This window comes from Manacus candei, unplaced genomic scaffold (assembly GCF_025592945.1).
Source record: "Manacus candei isolate 608988 ecotype Guabito, Panama unplaced genomic scaffold, ASM2559294v1 h1tg000044l, whole genome shotgun sequence".
In the NCBI taxonomy this organism is placed as follows: Eukaryota; Metazoa; Chordata; class Aves; order Passeriformes; family Pipridae; genus Manacus; species Manacus candei.
This window is the reverse complement of record NW_026138092.1, coordinates 414,772-431,059: the sequence shown is the minus strand read 5'-3', so window position 1 is coordinate 431,059 and position 16,288 is coordinate 414,772. Positions and strand designations below refer to the sequence as shown.

The following is a 16,288-nucleotide window of genomic DNA, read 5'->3' as shown; positions in this document are numbered from 1 at the left end:
ACATGAAAAAGAAAGAAGTGAAAATAGTCTTCAGAGCATTGACCTAGTAAACATCTGAGTTCTGTTTTTTTTCACTCTATTCTAGATAATAAAGTTTTTCGGTCCCTTAGATCTTAGAATGTGGAAGTTTGGATACACTGTAGCAAGGGGTTTGCTATTTATTACAATTATGCAAGACTACAATCTACTGTTGATCTGGAATTAACATATAAAATTCAGATCCACAATGAGATTAAGAAATTAACAAAAATTATGATAGAGAAAAATGCCTTTCTCAGTACCAGCCTCAGCAAGGCAGTAACAATTTTCAGTAATGAAACTGCACAACTAAAAGTCTCACACACTTTCAGGATTTTTTTAATATGTGTCCTGATAAAATGTATGTTGAAGTGTTCCTGCTACAAGCAAACATAGCAACCATATTTATTGTTACATGCTCAAAGAACAATTTGGTGGCAAGTTCTCACTCTTACAGAGAAATTCTAAATGCAAAAACCAATCCTCATTTTAAGGCTTGATATGTCAAAGTTACAAGCTTGTTTTTAAAAGGCTATCTGTCAACTGGCTTAAAATTGCACATAATTAGGGTTTGGTTCAAAATATTCTGAAGTCAAATGAAATCTATTAATACCAACATCCTTCATTTTCACCATGAAATGAGATGAGATGAGATGTATACTGAGCAGTTCTTTCAGATACAGTGAATGCATGGAGTTCTCAGGTGCTTGGTTTGCTAAATGGACAACTACAAGCTACAAAGGAATACAAACAAGCACGATTTACACAACTTTCTTTGAATCATGCAGTTCTGTAAAATGATTCTCTGAACTAGGTTATCTGAATGGCCAGCATTTCTAAAACTTCCAACTTTTCCCCGAGCTACCAAACAAACCAACCGAGCCAAGCTATGGTAACAGCACTCTGCCTCTGAGCCCACAGGCTACATTTAGTGTGAGTTTAACCTCCCAACAGCCATTCCAGACCCCAGTCAGTAAAGGCCCTAGAATTAGTCTTCTGCAACACAGGACATATATCAGACATGACTCAGCACCACCTATTTAGTAATACTGAAAGCACAAACTATCCTGACCCTTCCAGTCCACCTTCCAAGCACCATGCAAAGCAGTGTGCACCACAGTTGTGAACCTGTGTCTTTTGCTGGGGAATGTAAAAGGTGTGTTACCTCTAATGGTTGGAGCCTGTCAGGAGCTGACCCTTCAGAGCCAGCTCAGTGACACAGCAGCACAGAGCCTCAGGAGCTCTGCACTGTTAGTTCTTTGGGCTTCTCCTGACTTTGCACTTCACAGCTTTGGATGGAATTTTTTCATTGTTTCATATCACAAAAGGTCTACGAAATGATAAGTATAGATTCCCCAATTCAGAAAACAGGAAATGTATTGGAAGCTGTTAAGATGGTAGAAGTTTCACATCTGACTTTCACAGGCATTAATCATTTTCTACTCACAATATACGGAGATCAGAATTGAGCATAGAAGCAATTTTTTTTCTTTTCAGTGTTGTCTTGGAGTAATATTACTTTTTTTTTTGCATTCATCCATTTCCCAAAAGGAAACTTCAAATCACTGGCCAAATTTATACCAATGTCAAATGTTTCAAAGCTGAAGATTGATTTTCTGTTTAAAAAATGACCTCCAAACTGTCTTTCATAGCAGAGCCCACAGTGTGATTGTTAGCTCATTCTCACCCTTCAAAAGCCTTTTCTAATGTGATAATGTATTTCAGACTGCTAGAAAATTGAGTACTATAGAGTTTCATATTTACGCTCTGAATATTGAAAGAGGGCCATCAAAGAAAGTGAAACCAAATTAGAAGACTGCAGTAAAAGGATAAGGTTTGAATCTTTTCCTTGTTCAGTAAAACATAGAAAATATATTAATTGACAAAAGAATTTGCATGACTTACAAATCAATAATTCAAAAATAAAGTGCAGGGAACTTTAAATAAGCATTATTTAGCATTCATAATGGCAAGGAAAAATATTGACAGAATAGTCCAAACAAGCAAGCATAACCATGTTTTTATATAGTAAAATCTGAATTTCAGAAAATACATACCTCTGTCACTTGCTGCTAAAAAAAATATCAGCTTTCACATTGTACTCTCTGCCAGCAAAAAGCATAGACAACGCATGGGTCTTGTACTACTGTTCCCCACTTCAGTGGGGATAACACCATAAATCTGTCAGCAGGACAGCATTTCACCAACTCTGGAACATAAAGTATTCCTAGCCCCTGGTCACAGTAAATTCCACTGAACATTGTTGGATGGAAAACCCACCTCTATTTATTATAGAATCATTATATACAACCATTTAATATATATATAACATACATTATACATTTTATGTATTATATATGATGGTTGTGTGTATATTTATATTACATTCTATACAACGATTCCACCTTCATTTGCTGTGATCCAGGCATGTCCAGCCTGGAAACACACCCTGCTTTAGAGCACATTGGCCACACTAGTTCTGCAAGCTGAGCAGCAGGACAGCTGGAGCCCATGCAGGGCTGGAGCCCATGCAGGGCTGGAGCCCTGTCCCCTCAGATGAAGCACTCCCTTTAAAGCAGAGAGCCCAAGCCCCTGGTGTGATTTGCCCTGAGGACCCAGAGCAGCAAGCCGTGCTGGCTGAGGGACCACCACGCTCCAAGGGCCGAGGCTCTAGTGCTGAGATAGCCAGGCCACTGCTGGAAGGAACAGAGCTGACAACGTGCAGGAATGATTACCTGAACAGAAATATTGAGTTGTGAGAGTGACAATGTGGGTTTGGGAGGGGAAAGGGTAAACGAGAGAGTTAGGAAGGAATTTGAGTTGTGGCACCTGTGGGAACATCTCTGCTGTCATCTCTGTGCCATCCACGCTCTTCATTACAGTGTGTCAACATACACCAATAGCTACCACAGTGTGCTTTAAATTCTGTGCACCACACACCAATCACTGCTGGAATTATGCTATCCTTTCTTTATCATTCACTTCTCAAAAGATTTATTTCTCTAGCAAGAGCTAGAGGTCTTAGGGATCTACAAGATAGAACAATTTATCATTTTACATATACTGAGACAACTCTGCTGTTATAACAGAAAAAGCACTAATCCTTTAATAAAGCTAATACGTTTGCAGTGATTTATTATATTATAAGTAGACCTTAGGGGAGAGACTTACTAAGGATCTGGAGAAAGAAAATAAAGAAAAAGATATCTTTAGACAGTTCCCCCTCACACATCCAATTTTCTTTCCTCTGTGACAAGCTGGCAGCATTGGCTTAGTGTGAAAACAGCATCAAGCTCGGGGACAAAAGAACACAAATATGGTTAAATTCACTTCTACAGATCTCTGTGTATCACAAGAGCCACACCTTAGCCCTACATGGTCTGCCCTGTTTCATCTTGTATTTTATAGGCCTACAATTCATAGATCCATTTTAGCATCTCTAGACATGGACTGCAGTCATCATACAGCCCACAACAATGCTGATTGAGGATGACATCATCCTCATTCACACGCTGTTTTCCAGTTTAGCAACAAGGGAGACACTCCCACAGCAGCCTGAAATACAAATTGGCAGACATTAGCCTGCAGTTTCAGCACCCAAGGTGCAAAAGTTAGACAAAAATCAGCCTTGGAATAAGTTAAAGTTTCTTATGCTTACAAGAAACATCTACTCAAAGGCTTCTTGACCACAAAAGTACAACAAAGGTGCTCTTACACGATCACCAAATTCTTTATCACATTATCCTGACACTTCCAGCTATGAATCCATTTGTTCAGCTCCACTGGCAACGCTAGTGTGCTTGTATGAGTGTTGGTAGACCTCTAATATTTTAATGACTACGTCATATACTTCTACCCTGAAAAGAATAAGTGACAGTCAGAAATATTCACAGTTGGCCTACAGTATCACTGAGACTACTGCAACCAATAGTGCTAGTAACAGTTTGCAAAGAGCTGATAAATGAACCAGCAATGCCAGCAGCTACGAAACATTTCACAAAAACATGCTTTCCTCCCCACAGCTTAGTACTTGGGGCTCAGTGGGGTACCACTGATTGAAAATATTTTTGTAAATGAAAACAGGAGAACATCAGCAGTTTCAAACAGATGTGAGTCCTCAGAAGCTTCTCTAACTAGAATTGACCCAATTTATAGCAATTCCTTTAAAAGACTGGATTGGCTCCAAACCCTCTGTGTCACACTGTTTTTATCCATTGTAGGGGATGTAAAGAGTCACTATCCTCATCAGTAAAGAGATGAGACTCCAGTATCCTGCTATAGGAATATTTTTGTATATACTGTTCACCTGTAGAAAAATACAGCATGTGGCCACAAAGCCTAGAAAAATAATGTCTTAAATATTGACCCTAAATTGAACACACTGAATACCCAAAAGAAGAGACAAAACTGAAGTGCATCAGACCTTACACACACTAGCTTTAGTTTTTACTTAAAAGAACAAAGCATGAGAATAGCCTACCGAAAAGTAATTTTCCAGCATGTATTTGAACTCATAGGATCAGGATAATGTACCTTCTGAATGGTAAGTACAGCATTACTGATGAAACCCTGTAGCATTCAACAGTTTATTTATTGAGTAATCATACATTGCCTCTGAGCTGCAGAGACCAGACTGACAATCGCATTGTGGCTTTTACTGTCATTTAAAATAACCCCAGAATCCAAGAGATAACTGCCCTAAGCATGACTATTTGCCTCCATCACTTTAATCATAGCAGAAGCAGAATTCCAAGTTTGGAACAATATCACAGTTAGTCCTGTCCTCATCCATCTTGGTCAACTCCCAAAAACCAACACCTAAAAGCAATTTGCTCTGGCATTTGTGTATTGCTTTTTTTTTTTTCCTTTTCTTTTAAACTAAAAAAAAAGAAAAAGGATTCTGTGTTGCTTAAGAGCTAAACTTGAGAAATGTTCTGAAACAAAAGTCCTCAGTCAGAGGCTAGAGCAGTGGGATATTAAATTCATTTAGCAGGGCTCCATTTTATTTTTCATTGCTTTAATCTTGTATTTTTTAATGGTACATTCTTAACCAAACAAAAAGGCATAAAGTTATACCCTGAAATACATGCTGGCTGCAAAGCTAACTGGTTTTCAAATATTCAAAAGAAACAAACACGATAATTTCTTATTATGTCATCAAAATGTACATCACTGCCACCCAAACCAAAACATGACTGGGAACTGAACCACACACTATTTTTTTAAATCATATTATCTTAGGTTGAAAATTACAAAGTTTATTCTTTGTGCTTCTGACTCTCTCAGACATTCCATACCCTTCATGCTATAGAAAAATTTTTTGTAGCCAGAGAGTAGTATATTTGCCTGATAACCACAATTAAGGAAAAAATAAATGTACCCAGTTGAGTCAAAGGCATTTATAAATACAAAGGTATGGAAAAGTTACAACACACCTAATAAGCAGGACAATAAATCTTTCAGAAAAAAGTTTAATGCAAAGTGTTAGTAGAAACAAGAAGGAAGGAGAGGACAATTGATATACCAAATAGAAAGAAAAGGAGAATAAACTGGGATTCAGAGTTGGCTATTGATGCAGGACACAAATATGAAACTTCTTCCCAGTTTTTTATGCTCCTTTGATTGCTCAAAGGAAGAAAGAGCTTTCTCCAGGAAATTTCCCAGTCCCATCACCTTGAAGATATGTACACGTAGTACAAAATTTGTCTCAAGTCTACAGTGTAAATGAGTTCAAGCCATGCATAACAGGATTTTCTCTGTGGCCCAGTGAAGTAAACGTAGATATTTCTATTGACTTTTGTGGACTTTATATCATAATGTTTCAGTTCCAGGACAGATCTGCTGGTGACACAATTCAGAACTATAATTAAGACACAGACTCGTTTGGTCTCATCCCTGTCAAAACCAGAGTCCGCTTCAATCAAACCTTCATCTCACCTTGAGATTACAGCTCAAATTAACCGAGTTGCCTCTGAATTACTCTCTTTCTTGACAAAGATTACAAGCTCCCAGTATCACTTGCAGAACTGCTCTGCTGTCTAGAGGCAGCACTTCATATTTCATAGCTCATGTAGGATTCACATGTTCAGAAACAGGGATTACTGTGCAGGTGACATAAACATGTATTGCCACGGAAAATGTTTCGTGCTGTTCTCCAGAAGCATATTTTTGTCTAACTAATGTTTTACAATTTAATGCATTCAGTAGATGCTCTTGAATCTAGTTCTCTGTTATAAGGAAAGATAAACTGCAAGCTAAAGGGTGGATGAGAAAGAGCATAAAAACAAAGAAAAGTAGCAAGAATGCTGGAAAAGGAACTTACTACAAAATATATGTGGTGGACAGAATGCATAAGTATTCAAACTGAGGGTAATGAATTTCAATTAACACAGTCTGCAATAGAGAGCAATAAGGGAAAATTACACAAACAAAAACTCCTAACAAAAAAAAAAACCTTTGAAGCAGCATGTGGCAGGACAATATAACGAATTCTTCTGCACACAAATTACCGATAACAGTGTAAAATGTTTATTTATCATGGACTTAACTGACAAGATTACATACTGCAGAATACTCAGTCCTACCAGGACCTCCCACTAATATGGAAACAGATTTAAAAGAATTCTGCAGTAGAAGTAGCAAAATGAAATCACCTACCGTTAGTGTTGCATTGCTGAAACTATCTGAAGAGTCAGCCCTCTGGAAACATTTTTGTATCAATAATTGAGAGCTGATACGGTTTCAGGCAGTGATACACCAGGGAAAGACAGGCTGCAGCAGCAGCTCCTTCCCACTTAGCCCATCCCTAGCACTTTTTAGATCTCCTTCTTAACCCTTTCTAGGTATTTTCTCGCTGTGTTCTGGGTGAAAAGACAAAGGCATGGTACATGCTATAAGAAAAGAATGCATTATTTCCCACTTTACTCAAAATGTCAAAAAAGTCGTGGGAAGAAAGTCAGTAGGATTTAGTCATAACAATAAGCTAAAAAGAAGTAAAATCTAAAAACAGAAAATGACTCAGAGACTGAAAGAGATATGAAGAGATATGAGCTACTGTAACCAGGACAATGGTTTCTCCAAATGTAGAATTAAGAGGTCAAGATCACAATAACATAAGACACTTGCATAGAAGTAAGCTAAAGGAGAAGTTAATAACTTCCTATAAGAAAAAAAGGTTACAATTCTCTTCCAGCCTTGGACCAATGAGATTTGAGCTTTGAAATCAAACCTATTTGGTTTCAGTGAGGCCAGCATTACAGTTTTATAGACTAATTTTTAAACCAAATCAAATCTTAAGTGAACTGATGGAAAAAGAAAATTTACTTCCTTTACTGGAATAACTTTTTCTGTAGTATTCTAAAACCATTAATTTTCCTTAAATGAGGTTGTATTCTTTTGGAATGTCAATTATAATCCATAAGAAATTGTTTTCTGACATCACTTCACAAGATGACTTTTCTTTGTCGTATTATTCTTTTACTTTAAGGAAAGATTGGTCTGATCTGACAGCTCAGTACATTTTAATGGACTGTGGACCACAAAGGCTATCTGACAATAAAAGGTTTGAAAAATTCTTTTGTTCAAATGGGTTATTTCCCCCCACAGAAAAAATAAGCAAACGAACAAAAGCCAAGAAAAAAATCAGCACTGAAGAAAACTGGAGAAACAGACTGCACTCCATTCTTTCCCAACAGTTTTACAGCAGTCAGGCCCATCGGATGTGCCAGACAAGACTGACTGCACCACTGCTGGCACACCTATCCTACAAAGATGAAGTAGTGGGGAAAGGCAGATTCTAATGAGGTGGAGGAGGATATATTCACATAAAGTGGTGGTAGTCCTACTAGCTGAAATGCCAGCCTTTGGAAATCATGCACGGGTAGAATGGGAGAAGAACGTATGTACATTTACAATGTATGTAAAAGACATTTCCTCTTACTTCCTACCCTCTTAGTTTACAAATTATAAGAGTAGATATTCTCTCTGAACCACGGAGAACGTCTTGCTTGCCTATTCAAGTGAGATAGAAACTCAAACGAATGTGCAGATTTGTCCCGTAAGTACAAAGAAATAAGGCTCAGAAAATTCAATAGCTCTATAAGTTTTTTGCAATTTGCCCCAGTTCACAATAAGTATATATATTTCTCCCAGTCACACAAAAAACCCAAACCAAACAAAACAAAAACAACAAAACAAACATAAAAACCAAAACAAAACACAAAAAAAAACCAAACCCCCTAACAAACCAAACCAAACCAAACAAAAAAAAACACACACAAAGGATTAAGGCATCCTCTTTGGTTGTGATTGGACAGGTACGTTTCCAAAATTGAAGAAATTACTTCAAGGACTTTGAAATAGTGGGAAATAGGGGGAAACTCAGTGCAACTAACTGAGAAAAAATTTCCTGTGGAAGAAGAGAACTGGGAGTGAAATCCGGACATCTCTCCTTAAGTCTCTTCCCACAGACAATTTTTTCTATGCTCCTCATACTGTCTTGGTTCAAGGTTTCTTACATCTAGCTGTTGCAGAGAGTCAGCTTCAACTGGACCATTAATCTCTTCTCCTCAAACAGCTGGAACTGCACTATGAGTGCATGTCCCATGACTGAGAGGTATTTCTTCTTTATCAGTGAAACTAAATGGTCTGCTCACTGTCTGCATCAGGTTCCCAAGCACCCCCTCACAAGAATATATCTTCTTTTTCACTTCCATTTCTCATAAATTTATTTCATTTTTCTCATAGGTTATCAAAGACTTGCTTCCTATATGTGTTTGTATTCCTGAGTGTTGCTTTTGGCAAAAAAAGGCCACGATGTCCTTTCATTTTCTCTTCATACCTAGAGGTAACAGAGGGAAGTAATATATAGGCTTTTTTAATCGACTGCTTGGGGTCATTAACTGCCTGATTTCTCAGCTGGTGTCCAGAATTTCAAATCTAGTTCTGTGTTGTTCCCTTACTGCACTTGCAGATGCTGCTCTGGGTCAGCATCTGTCGTGGTTTGAGCTGAGTTGTCAAGTAAGCACCACCCAGCCACTTGCTCAGTCCCCCATCACCTCACTCTCCTGGGACAGGGGAGAGAATCAGAAGGGTTAAAGTAAGAAAAGTCATGGATTGAGATAAAGACAGTTTAACAGGGAAAGCAAAAGCTGCATGCATAAGCAAAGTGAAACAATAATTTGTTAACCACCTCCCTTGGACAGGCAGGTGTTCAGCACTGCTCAAAACTAAGTGTTAGTGTAAGCACTAACAAAAACACCTCTATTAACAACACTGTTTTCTGCACAACTCCAAAGCATAGCCCCAAACTACATACTGTGAAGAAAATTAGTTCTATCCCAGCCAAAACCAGCACAACATCCTACAAGATTCCCAACTCTATGAGTGCCTTTGCAACAGTTTCATTTGATACAGCACTGATTCCTGTACCTCCATGCTTTATTTTACTGAATATCTCCTTTCCATCCTCAGAGACATTGTTTTCAGTAAATGCTTCCGTTTTTAAAATGGCACAAAATGTACTAAATTCATGTTCTCACATTATTCTCGTTTATTTTTAAGCAGAAAACCCCTTTTATTCAAATAAATGCATAATCGTTAATGCTCACTAATAATTTATAGTCTTTCAAAGACTTCAGGTTCACATAAAGATAAAAAGTTAGGATAATATGATACCCCTCTAAAAATCCCCGTGAAATAAAATGTAATTAAAAGTGTGGGTTTTCCTGGGTGAATAAATTGCACATATTTGAGATTTCTTTCATCAATAATTCATATGAAGTGTTTTTGCATGTTTTTCCCACCCCCCACACCACCAAGATAAGCTTGGAAGGATAAAGCAATATAACAAATTCATAGAAACTTCATGTTCAATGAACACTAAACACTTGACAACCACCCACAAAAGCAAAGAAAGTACTGCCTTCCATCACATAGCTCTATTCTATATTTTTCACAAAAGATCATTCTGAGCGAGTAAATAAGAGCGATTTCCCCATCAAATCTCACAGTCTTCTGCCTTGTCAATCCACTCACTTTTTGTGTCCATAATCAGTATCAAGACTTTGTCTCTTCACCTGCAAGAATTCAGTATTAAGCATCTGATTTCATTTTCTCATGCTATACTCCAGTGCTTCCACTGCACCCTATAGGGATATTACCGTGCTGGTTTTCAAGTGCTAAAAATAAAACAAACACATGTCAAACCACGGACAAAGTTGAAAGGAAACATACTTTAATGTAACTAAAGAAGAATATATTTAGCATTTTGCTACTAAGCAAGGATGAAAATAAACTTGTCAACACACTGTGTCTAACTGAAACCCACACCCTACTCAATTCTCTGTGCAGCATTTATTATATACGAAAAGTGGATTTAGTCTTTCTTTCTTTCTTCTGAGGAGTGACTGTCAGTACTCTGTTACTACTGCTGGCCAGAAAGGGCTTCTGAACTGCAGCATAAAGCACCTCCATCCTTTTAGGCAGTCAGTTTTTCTGTCAATCACCAGTCATGCAGCCATCTGAGTGAGATGCATTTGGGCAGTGGTGCATATCAGACTTCAGTCTGGAATCCTTCCAAAACCAAATACAAGCGTACAGTGGGAACTGGCAAGACACTCACTCCACAGAAAGTGAAAAGTGAGTCCTAAACCAGAATGTTGTTTTCTTTTGTCTTTCTTTCATTATTATTGTTAATTTGGACTCTCCCTAAAGCTGTACTGTTCATATGTCCCTAGAAATGAAGGCTCATCCGAAAACCATGGGATTACATTTTTAAATATTGCCTTTGAAGCAATGTAGATCTATATTTTTACTATTTTAAACTATCTGTACTTTTATTTGTAACATCTGGGAAACAAGTACTATAACTGTATACACTGATCTTCATTTTGGAGGTCCTGTATTCTAATTAAACCTCATATTGAAGGCAAGAACCATTATGTCTGCTTTATTTAGCCCTCTGAAACACAAAGCCAAAAATTTGTTCTAACATCTTAGAGCGTGTTTCCTGGCATATGGAATTCAAGGCAGAGCAAAAATATTGATAAATGAGTATAAATTAATGTGGTAGCATTGTGAAACTATACTGTACAACCGTATGAACATTTAAGAGAGAAGGTAAGGAAGAAAACTGGAAAACGCTCTTAGCAAAAGCTATTACTTTCGCCCCTACAGAACCTGTAGGTTCCTGCACCCACCACCATGAAGAAGAATGTTCAGTAGACCAAGGCACTATGGAACCTCCTGGTGTGAAAGAGCCTCTGGCTCCAACAGGGGTGTTCCTGTGGGACAGGAAGATTTGCTCTAATACCCACCAGGTTCAGAGGTTGACTGCTTCAGCGTGTCACCTTTTTTCTCCCATATTCATTCAATTGCAAATGATTCCCTTACCCCTGTCAGTGTAGCAGAGTCAACGAACTCCATTCTATACTTTAAATATTAATAATTAAAAGGTTCATTGGTTCCAGTAAACTTTCAAGGAAGCTCGTAATGTCTGTAAAAGGAGTAGTTGCAAAGGACCATTCTGGCAGGATCTTATGTAAGCATTACTGGAGCTCTAAAGAGCTCCTCATGCTTAATAAGGGCCACTTGACTTCTGGCAGTAGGATTCAAATGGCCCCAATTACCTTTCAGGTGTGCAGAAAATAAAAATGAATCTAAGGCTAAGTACTCTAAAGGGAAAACCAAAATCCAGCAATATCCTCCAATATGTACGCTGTGGTACCTGCAATGAAAGTTCTTAACTTTGACACTTCGTATGCATCTTTCCAAATAAAATGAACTTCCTCTTTTAGGGAAATACCAACTATTCCTTCCCCGGAAGGGATCACTGTAGAGGCACCATGTCAATGACGGCGATGGAAATACCTCATCAAGCATTCACCTATGTCATCAGGGACTGATACAAAGCCTAACGGAAAAATTCAAGGTCTTCAGGATTTAGGATTGTCCAAAAGCCACAACACTTCAAGGCAGTAATAACGCTCGGAATTTTCTGAAGATTTGCAGAAACATACAGAAGTGAGAAATAAGCATTGCTGGTTTCTACAAGATGTCTTTACACTGATAAAATCATAGCACAAAAGTAAAAAAACATTAGTAACCCACATAGCAAAAAATTATCTTGCAACATGCTGCCATGTGCATTTTTTAAGATGGGAGCTTTGCAAAAGTAGAAGCAGGGTAGCTTGGAATGTGTGATCAATCTCTCCATTTCTGACATTAAGATTTCACTTCAATTTCTTATTTTCTAAGGATTTACACCCTTAAGTTAATGTGTTCTCCTTTAGTATGAGACATGTAGAAATACGCCTTAATACAACATTAAAACAGAGGGAAGAAGAAAAAAAATGAAAAAAAATCCCAGTACATTAGAAAACGTGGAAATTCAAGAAATTACTCATTTGCCTTATTTATTCTACAGAGATTTTTAAAATTTATAATAAATATCCATAGATGGAGATTCAAATCAAGAAATCATATTTCAGTCATTCTTGATGCTGACAATTCAGAGCAAGCACATTCAGCAGTCAGCATCAGTCTGCCACATTTCAGCTTCAGAAATGTATTTGTGGCTTTCATTATCAACATACAGTATTATAAACATCTTAGAAAAAATCCTAACTATACAAAAAAACTGCAAGATGGTTTAGTGTCTAACTGCTTGTTGACCCATTCATCTCCAAGTTCTTCAGACTTGTCCACAACTAAATCTACGGTGCCAACTTATCACTGTCAGCTTTGGAAGAACATGGGAACAAACTTTTAGTTTGATTGCAAACCCGAGCCTCAGATTACTAACATAACTGCTAGATTACTGGAATATTTACCTAATAATTGCTGACAGGCTCGATCTCCTGGCCTCTTTTAACACTCCCAAAGTGCTGGGCAGATCCCTTCGGAAGTATGTGGAATGTATCCAAACCATCAGAAATTTAGAATGGGGCGTTCTTCTAAAACAAACAAACAAACAAACAAAATTAGCAACCATTGTTCTAGACTTTCTTGTATAATACTGGCAATACCTACAGGTAAAGACATATTCTTTCCTTACGAAAATCACATATTCAGAAACTTTGTAACATTTTTCTCCAGGGAATCTTGCTTCAGAAGTACTACTTCCGTATGTTATCAGAGACATTATATTTACTCACCGTGTAGGAAAACCCCTGGCATAATAACTGATTTCTGTCATTGTTTGTTCAAAGTACCATTGACACAAATCTTATTTCTATTAAAACCAACATCACAGCACTTAAAACAGGGGCAAAAGCTTCTACAGATGCCAAGACATTGTATATTTTGAGATACTTTGCAGAATTTGGGGGACAACCAATTCTCACAGAGAAAAGTACTTCTACTCTTTCAAGCATGCAAAGAACCAGCAGGGTTTCTCTGAATATTGTTGAGATAGGTGCTAGCACCCTGGTATATAAAATTAATGAGGGATTTAGGCAGAAAAGTACACTGAATTGTGGGGTGGGTGGAATATGTGCATTTGGTTGGTTTAGAGGGGATTTGAGAAGGAATAAAATCTAATTTTGGTACTCAAAACGCAAATACATAAGAAAGGCACAAAAGCGATCAATACTGAGACCTTAAGTCAGCTCCTCAGAGTTCAGCACTGAGTTCAAATTGCAGGATGAACTGCTTTTCCCTTCTGCTCACAGTTGTGTGTGGTTTCAACAGCAGAAATTCAAAAAGACCTCACAGATTATGGGCTTCCAGCTAAGCACAGAAAGCACAGGAAGATATTTGACTTGCATCTCCAGAGATTTAACTTGTTCTACATTTCAGCCTCCACCGGGTACCACTGCCAAAGGACGAGCCCATTTTAACCTTAACCGGCTCTGAAGAGATCCGGCCGTACATGCAACACGACCCGCACAGACGATGGGCTTCGCAAGCAAAAATTCGGGGGAGGAGGGACGGGAAGAGAAAATTAATACCTTTAATCCCGAACCGCCTCCTGGCTCCCTGTTCCTCACACTGCGACACGCGCAGTCATCCTCCCTGCCCGCGCGAGGGCTGCGCTCAGCACCTTCCCGAGGGGCCCCGCCGCACCCGGCCACTTCCCCGCGCTCCCGCCCCGGAGCATCGCCCCGAGCCGCCGGCAGACCCCGCTCCGCCACCCCGCAGCCCCCCGGCCGGGCGGCGCTGCCCGTCCCCGCCGGCGATGCTGAATCACGGCGGGCCGGCGCTCCGCCGCCTCTCCTCGGGGGCGGCAGCAGAGGCGGGGGGAGCGCCCGCCGCCCCTCACCCTGAGCTCACCTGTGGGGGCGCGGGGCGGGAGGTCCCGGAGCGCTCGGGGCTCCCGGGCGGCGCGTGCGGCGCCTCACGGCGGGCGATCCCGGGCGGGGCGATCCCGCGCGGCCGCATCCGCGGGGCACGGGCGGGAGGAGGAGCGGGAGGTTACGGCGGGGAGCCGGGACAAACCATTCCCGCGAGGGGGCACCGCCGGCGGACGGGCGGGCGGGGCCGGGGCGGACGGGCCCTCCCACACAGGTACGTGCGAGGAGACCGCCCGAGGGGCGGCGGGCGGCGGCCGCGGACCGGGACCCGCTGGCGCGGCGGGCGGGGGCAGCGCTGCCGTCCGCCGCGTCCCCCCTGCGCCGGCGGTGGAGCGGCCCGCGCTGTCTCGCCGCCCGAGGACGCGAGCGGACCCAGCGGCCGCGCGGGCAGCGCCCGGCCCGGCCCGGCCCGTGAGGCGCGGGGCCCTCAGCGCCGGCAGCGGCCGCTCCCCTCGGCCCCTCCGAGCCGGGCGGCCCCGGGGCCGGCCCCGGCTGCCGGGAAGCGCCTGGGGAGCTCCGCGGAGCGCTGCCGCGGGCCAGGCGCTCCCCGACCGAGGAGCCCCGCGGGCGCCCCGAGCGCGCTCGGCCCTGAGGCGCCGGAGCCTCCCCGAGCGCGGCGGGTGGAGCTGCCGGCGGGTCCCTGCGCTCAGCCCGGCCCCGGCCCGGCCCCGGCGGCCCTCAGACCTGCGTGCCGTGCCGGACCGTGCTGTTCCTCTTCCCGTTTGGACCCGCGGCCAAATGCTGTCCTCCCGTTTGCACAGCCTGCTGTTTGCCACTCTGAAAGAGCCATTTCGGGCTTCTCCTGACATACTTTGCATCCTCGCATAAGGCGCGTGACCTAATCAGATAAAGGCATTAACGATTAAAAAAATAGAGAAACATTTGTCAAATAAAATTTTTTAAAAATTTATCAAAAGCATAAAAAACTTCGAAAAATTGTTAAGAATAAGTAATAGAAGCCCAACTGAAATTTAGTCAATTATCTCAATAGGTTACGTAGTATCCTCTGTGTTTATCACGGTTAGGAGCCTGATTCACAAGTACGGAAGTCACTGGGGCAGCATTTGATTTAGGCTAAATTATGTTTGCCGTGGAACCAGCTGTACGCTTTTATTGACTTCTTCTGGTTGCTAATGCTTGAGTTTTCTTCTATCAATTAATTAACTTATTTGTACTATTACTTTCTTACATCACGCATTCCTCACTTTAAAATCAATTCCAGTCTAACCTTTTTGGCACAATCTCTTGGCTAAAATAGGCCTTCCATGAGAATCTCTACAACTACCTTTCTAAGGCAGTTAGGAATTAATATATTCAGTAGTCTTAGTTTCAAGTTTCATTTTCTTGGTCAGAAAGAACTGGAACAGAAAGTTGACAATGTCAAATGATGTGAAGCAAGTTTGTTGAAAGTTCAATTGCACCCTAATCAGCATCAATTTTTTTATTCTACTTTACCATCTTGCAAGGTAAGCTGATATTTTAAAAGGAACAGATTGTGGGCTTCTTGCAAATACTAAAATGATTGTTAAGGACAGAAAGCCACATGAAAAACCCTTTAGGAAATCCTAGAGAGAAGTCAGACTATTTCTCATGTGTGGTATTGATTTATAAAATAGAAGAATTTACTTTTTACAGAAATGGTATTTTTCATTTGGTTTGATTACAGTTTGCATCGTGTTTTTTACTGATATGCAGAAATTATCATTTATTTACAGCTTAAACCTTTGTCGGGCTTGTCAAAAAAAAAGCAAAGGTATATTTTCTGCTCACAAACATAATAGAAACTCCCATGCTTGTTTGTGTAGATAAGTGTTTGTAGTAACAGATCTAAATTTTAATGATAGAAGTCCCGTGCTAAAGCCATGGGATCTAAGCTCATCCCCATGTAAGCATTCATTGTTTTTCTCACAGCTGTGAAGAAGCTGTGTTACAGGATGCTCCTAGGGAAGGTTTGATTCTCTTTCCGTTAGTCACTTGGA

The 16,288-nt window shown here is 40.6% G+C and overlaps 2 protein-coding genes across 8 annotated transcripts in view; one reads left to right on the top strand and one right to left on the bottom strand.

The window, feature by feature from the left end:
* TTLL7 (tubulin tyrosine ligase like 7) overlaps nt 1–14,425 on the bottom strand; it is a 62,591-nt gene extending 48,166 nt beyond the window's left edge. For 3 of the 7 annotated variants that reach the window (XM_051796012.1, XM_051796017.1, XM_051796015.1), the window contains exon 1: nt 12,849–12,972. Coding sequence is in view for 2 of the 7 variants with exons in the window: in XM_051796018.1 (XP_051651978.1) it covers nt 12,849–12,946 (98 nt within the window). In the remaining 5 variants the exon portion in view is untranslated. Of the gene's footprint in view, nt 1–10,053; nt 10,197–12,848; nt 12,973–13,967; nt 14,036–14,289 lie in introns of those variants that run through there. The other 4 variants (XM_051796018.1, XM_051796019.1, XM_051796013.1 and 1 more) reach the window with 4 other exon arrangements.
* Nucleotides 14,426–14,445: 20 nt separating this feature from the next.
* Nucleotides 14,446–16,288, top strand: part of PRKACB (protein kinase cAMP-activated catalytic subunit beta) — an 83,595-nt gene continuing 81,752 nt past the window's right edge. The window contains exon 1 of the mRNA XM_051796074.1: nt 14,446–14,523. The gene's annotated coding sequence lies outside the window, so the exon portion shown is untranslated. The remainder of the gene's footprint in view (nt 14,524–16,288) is intronic.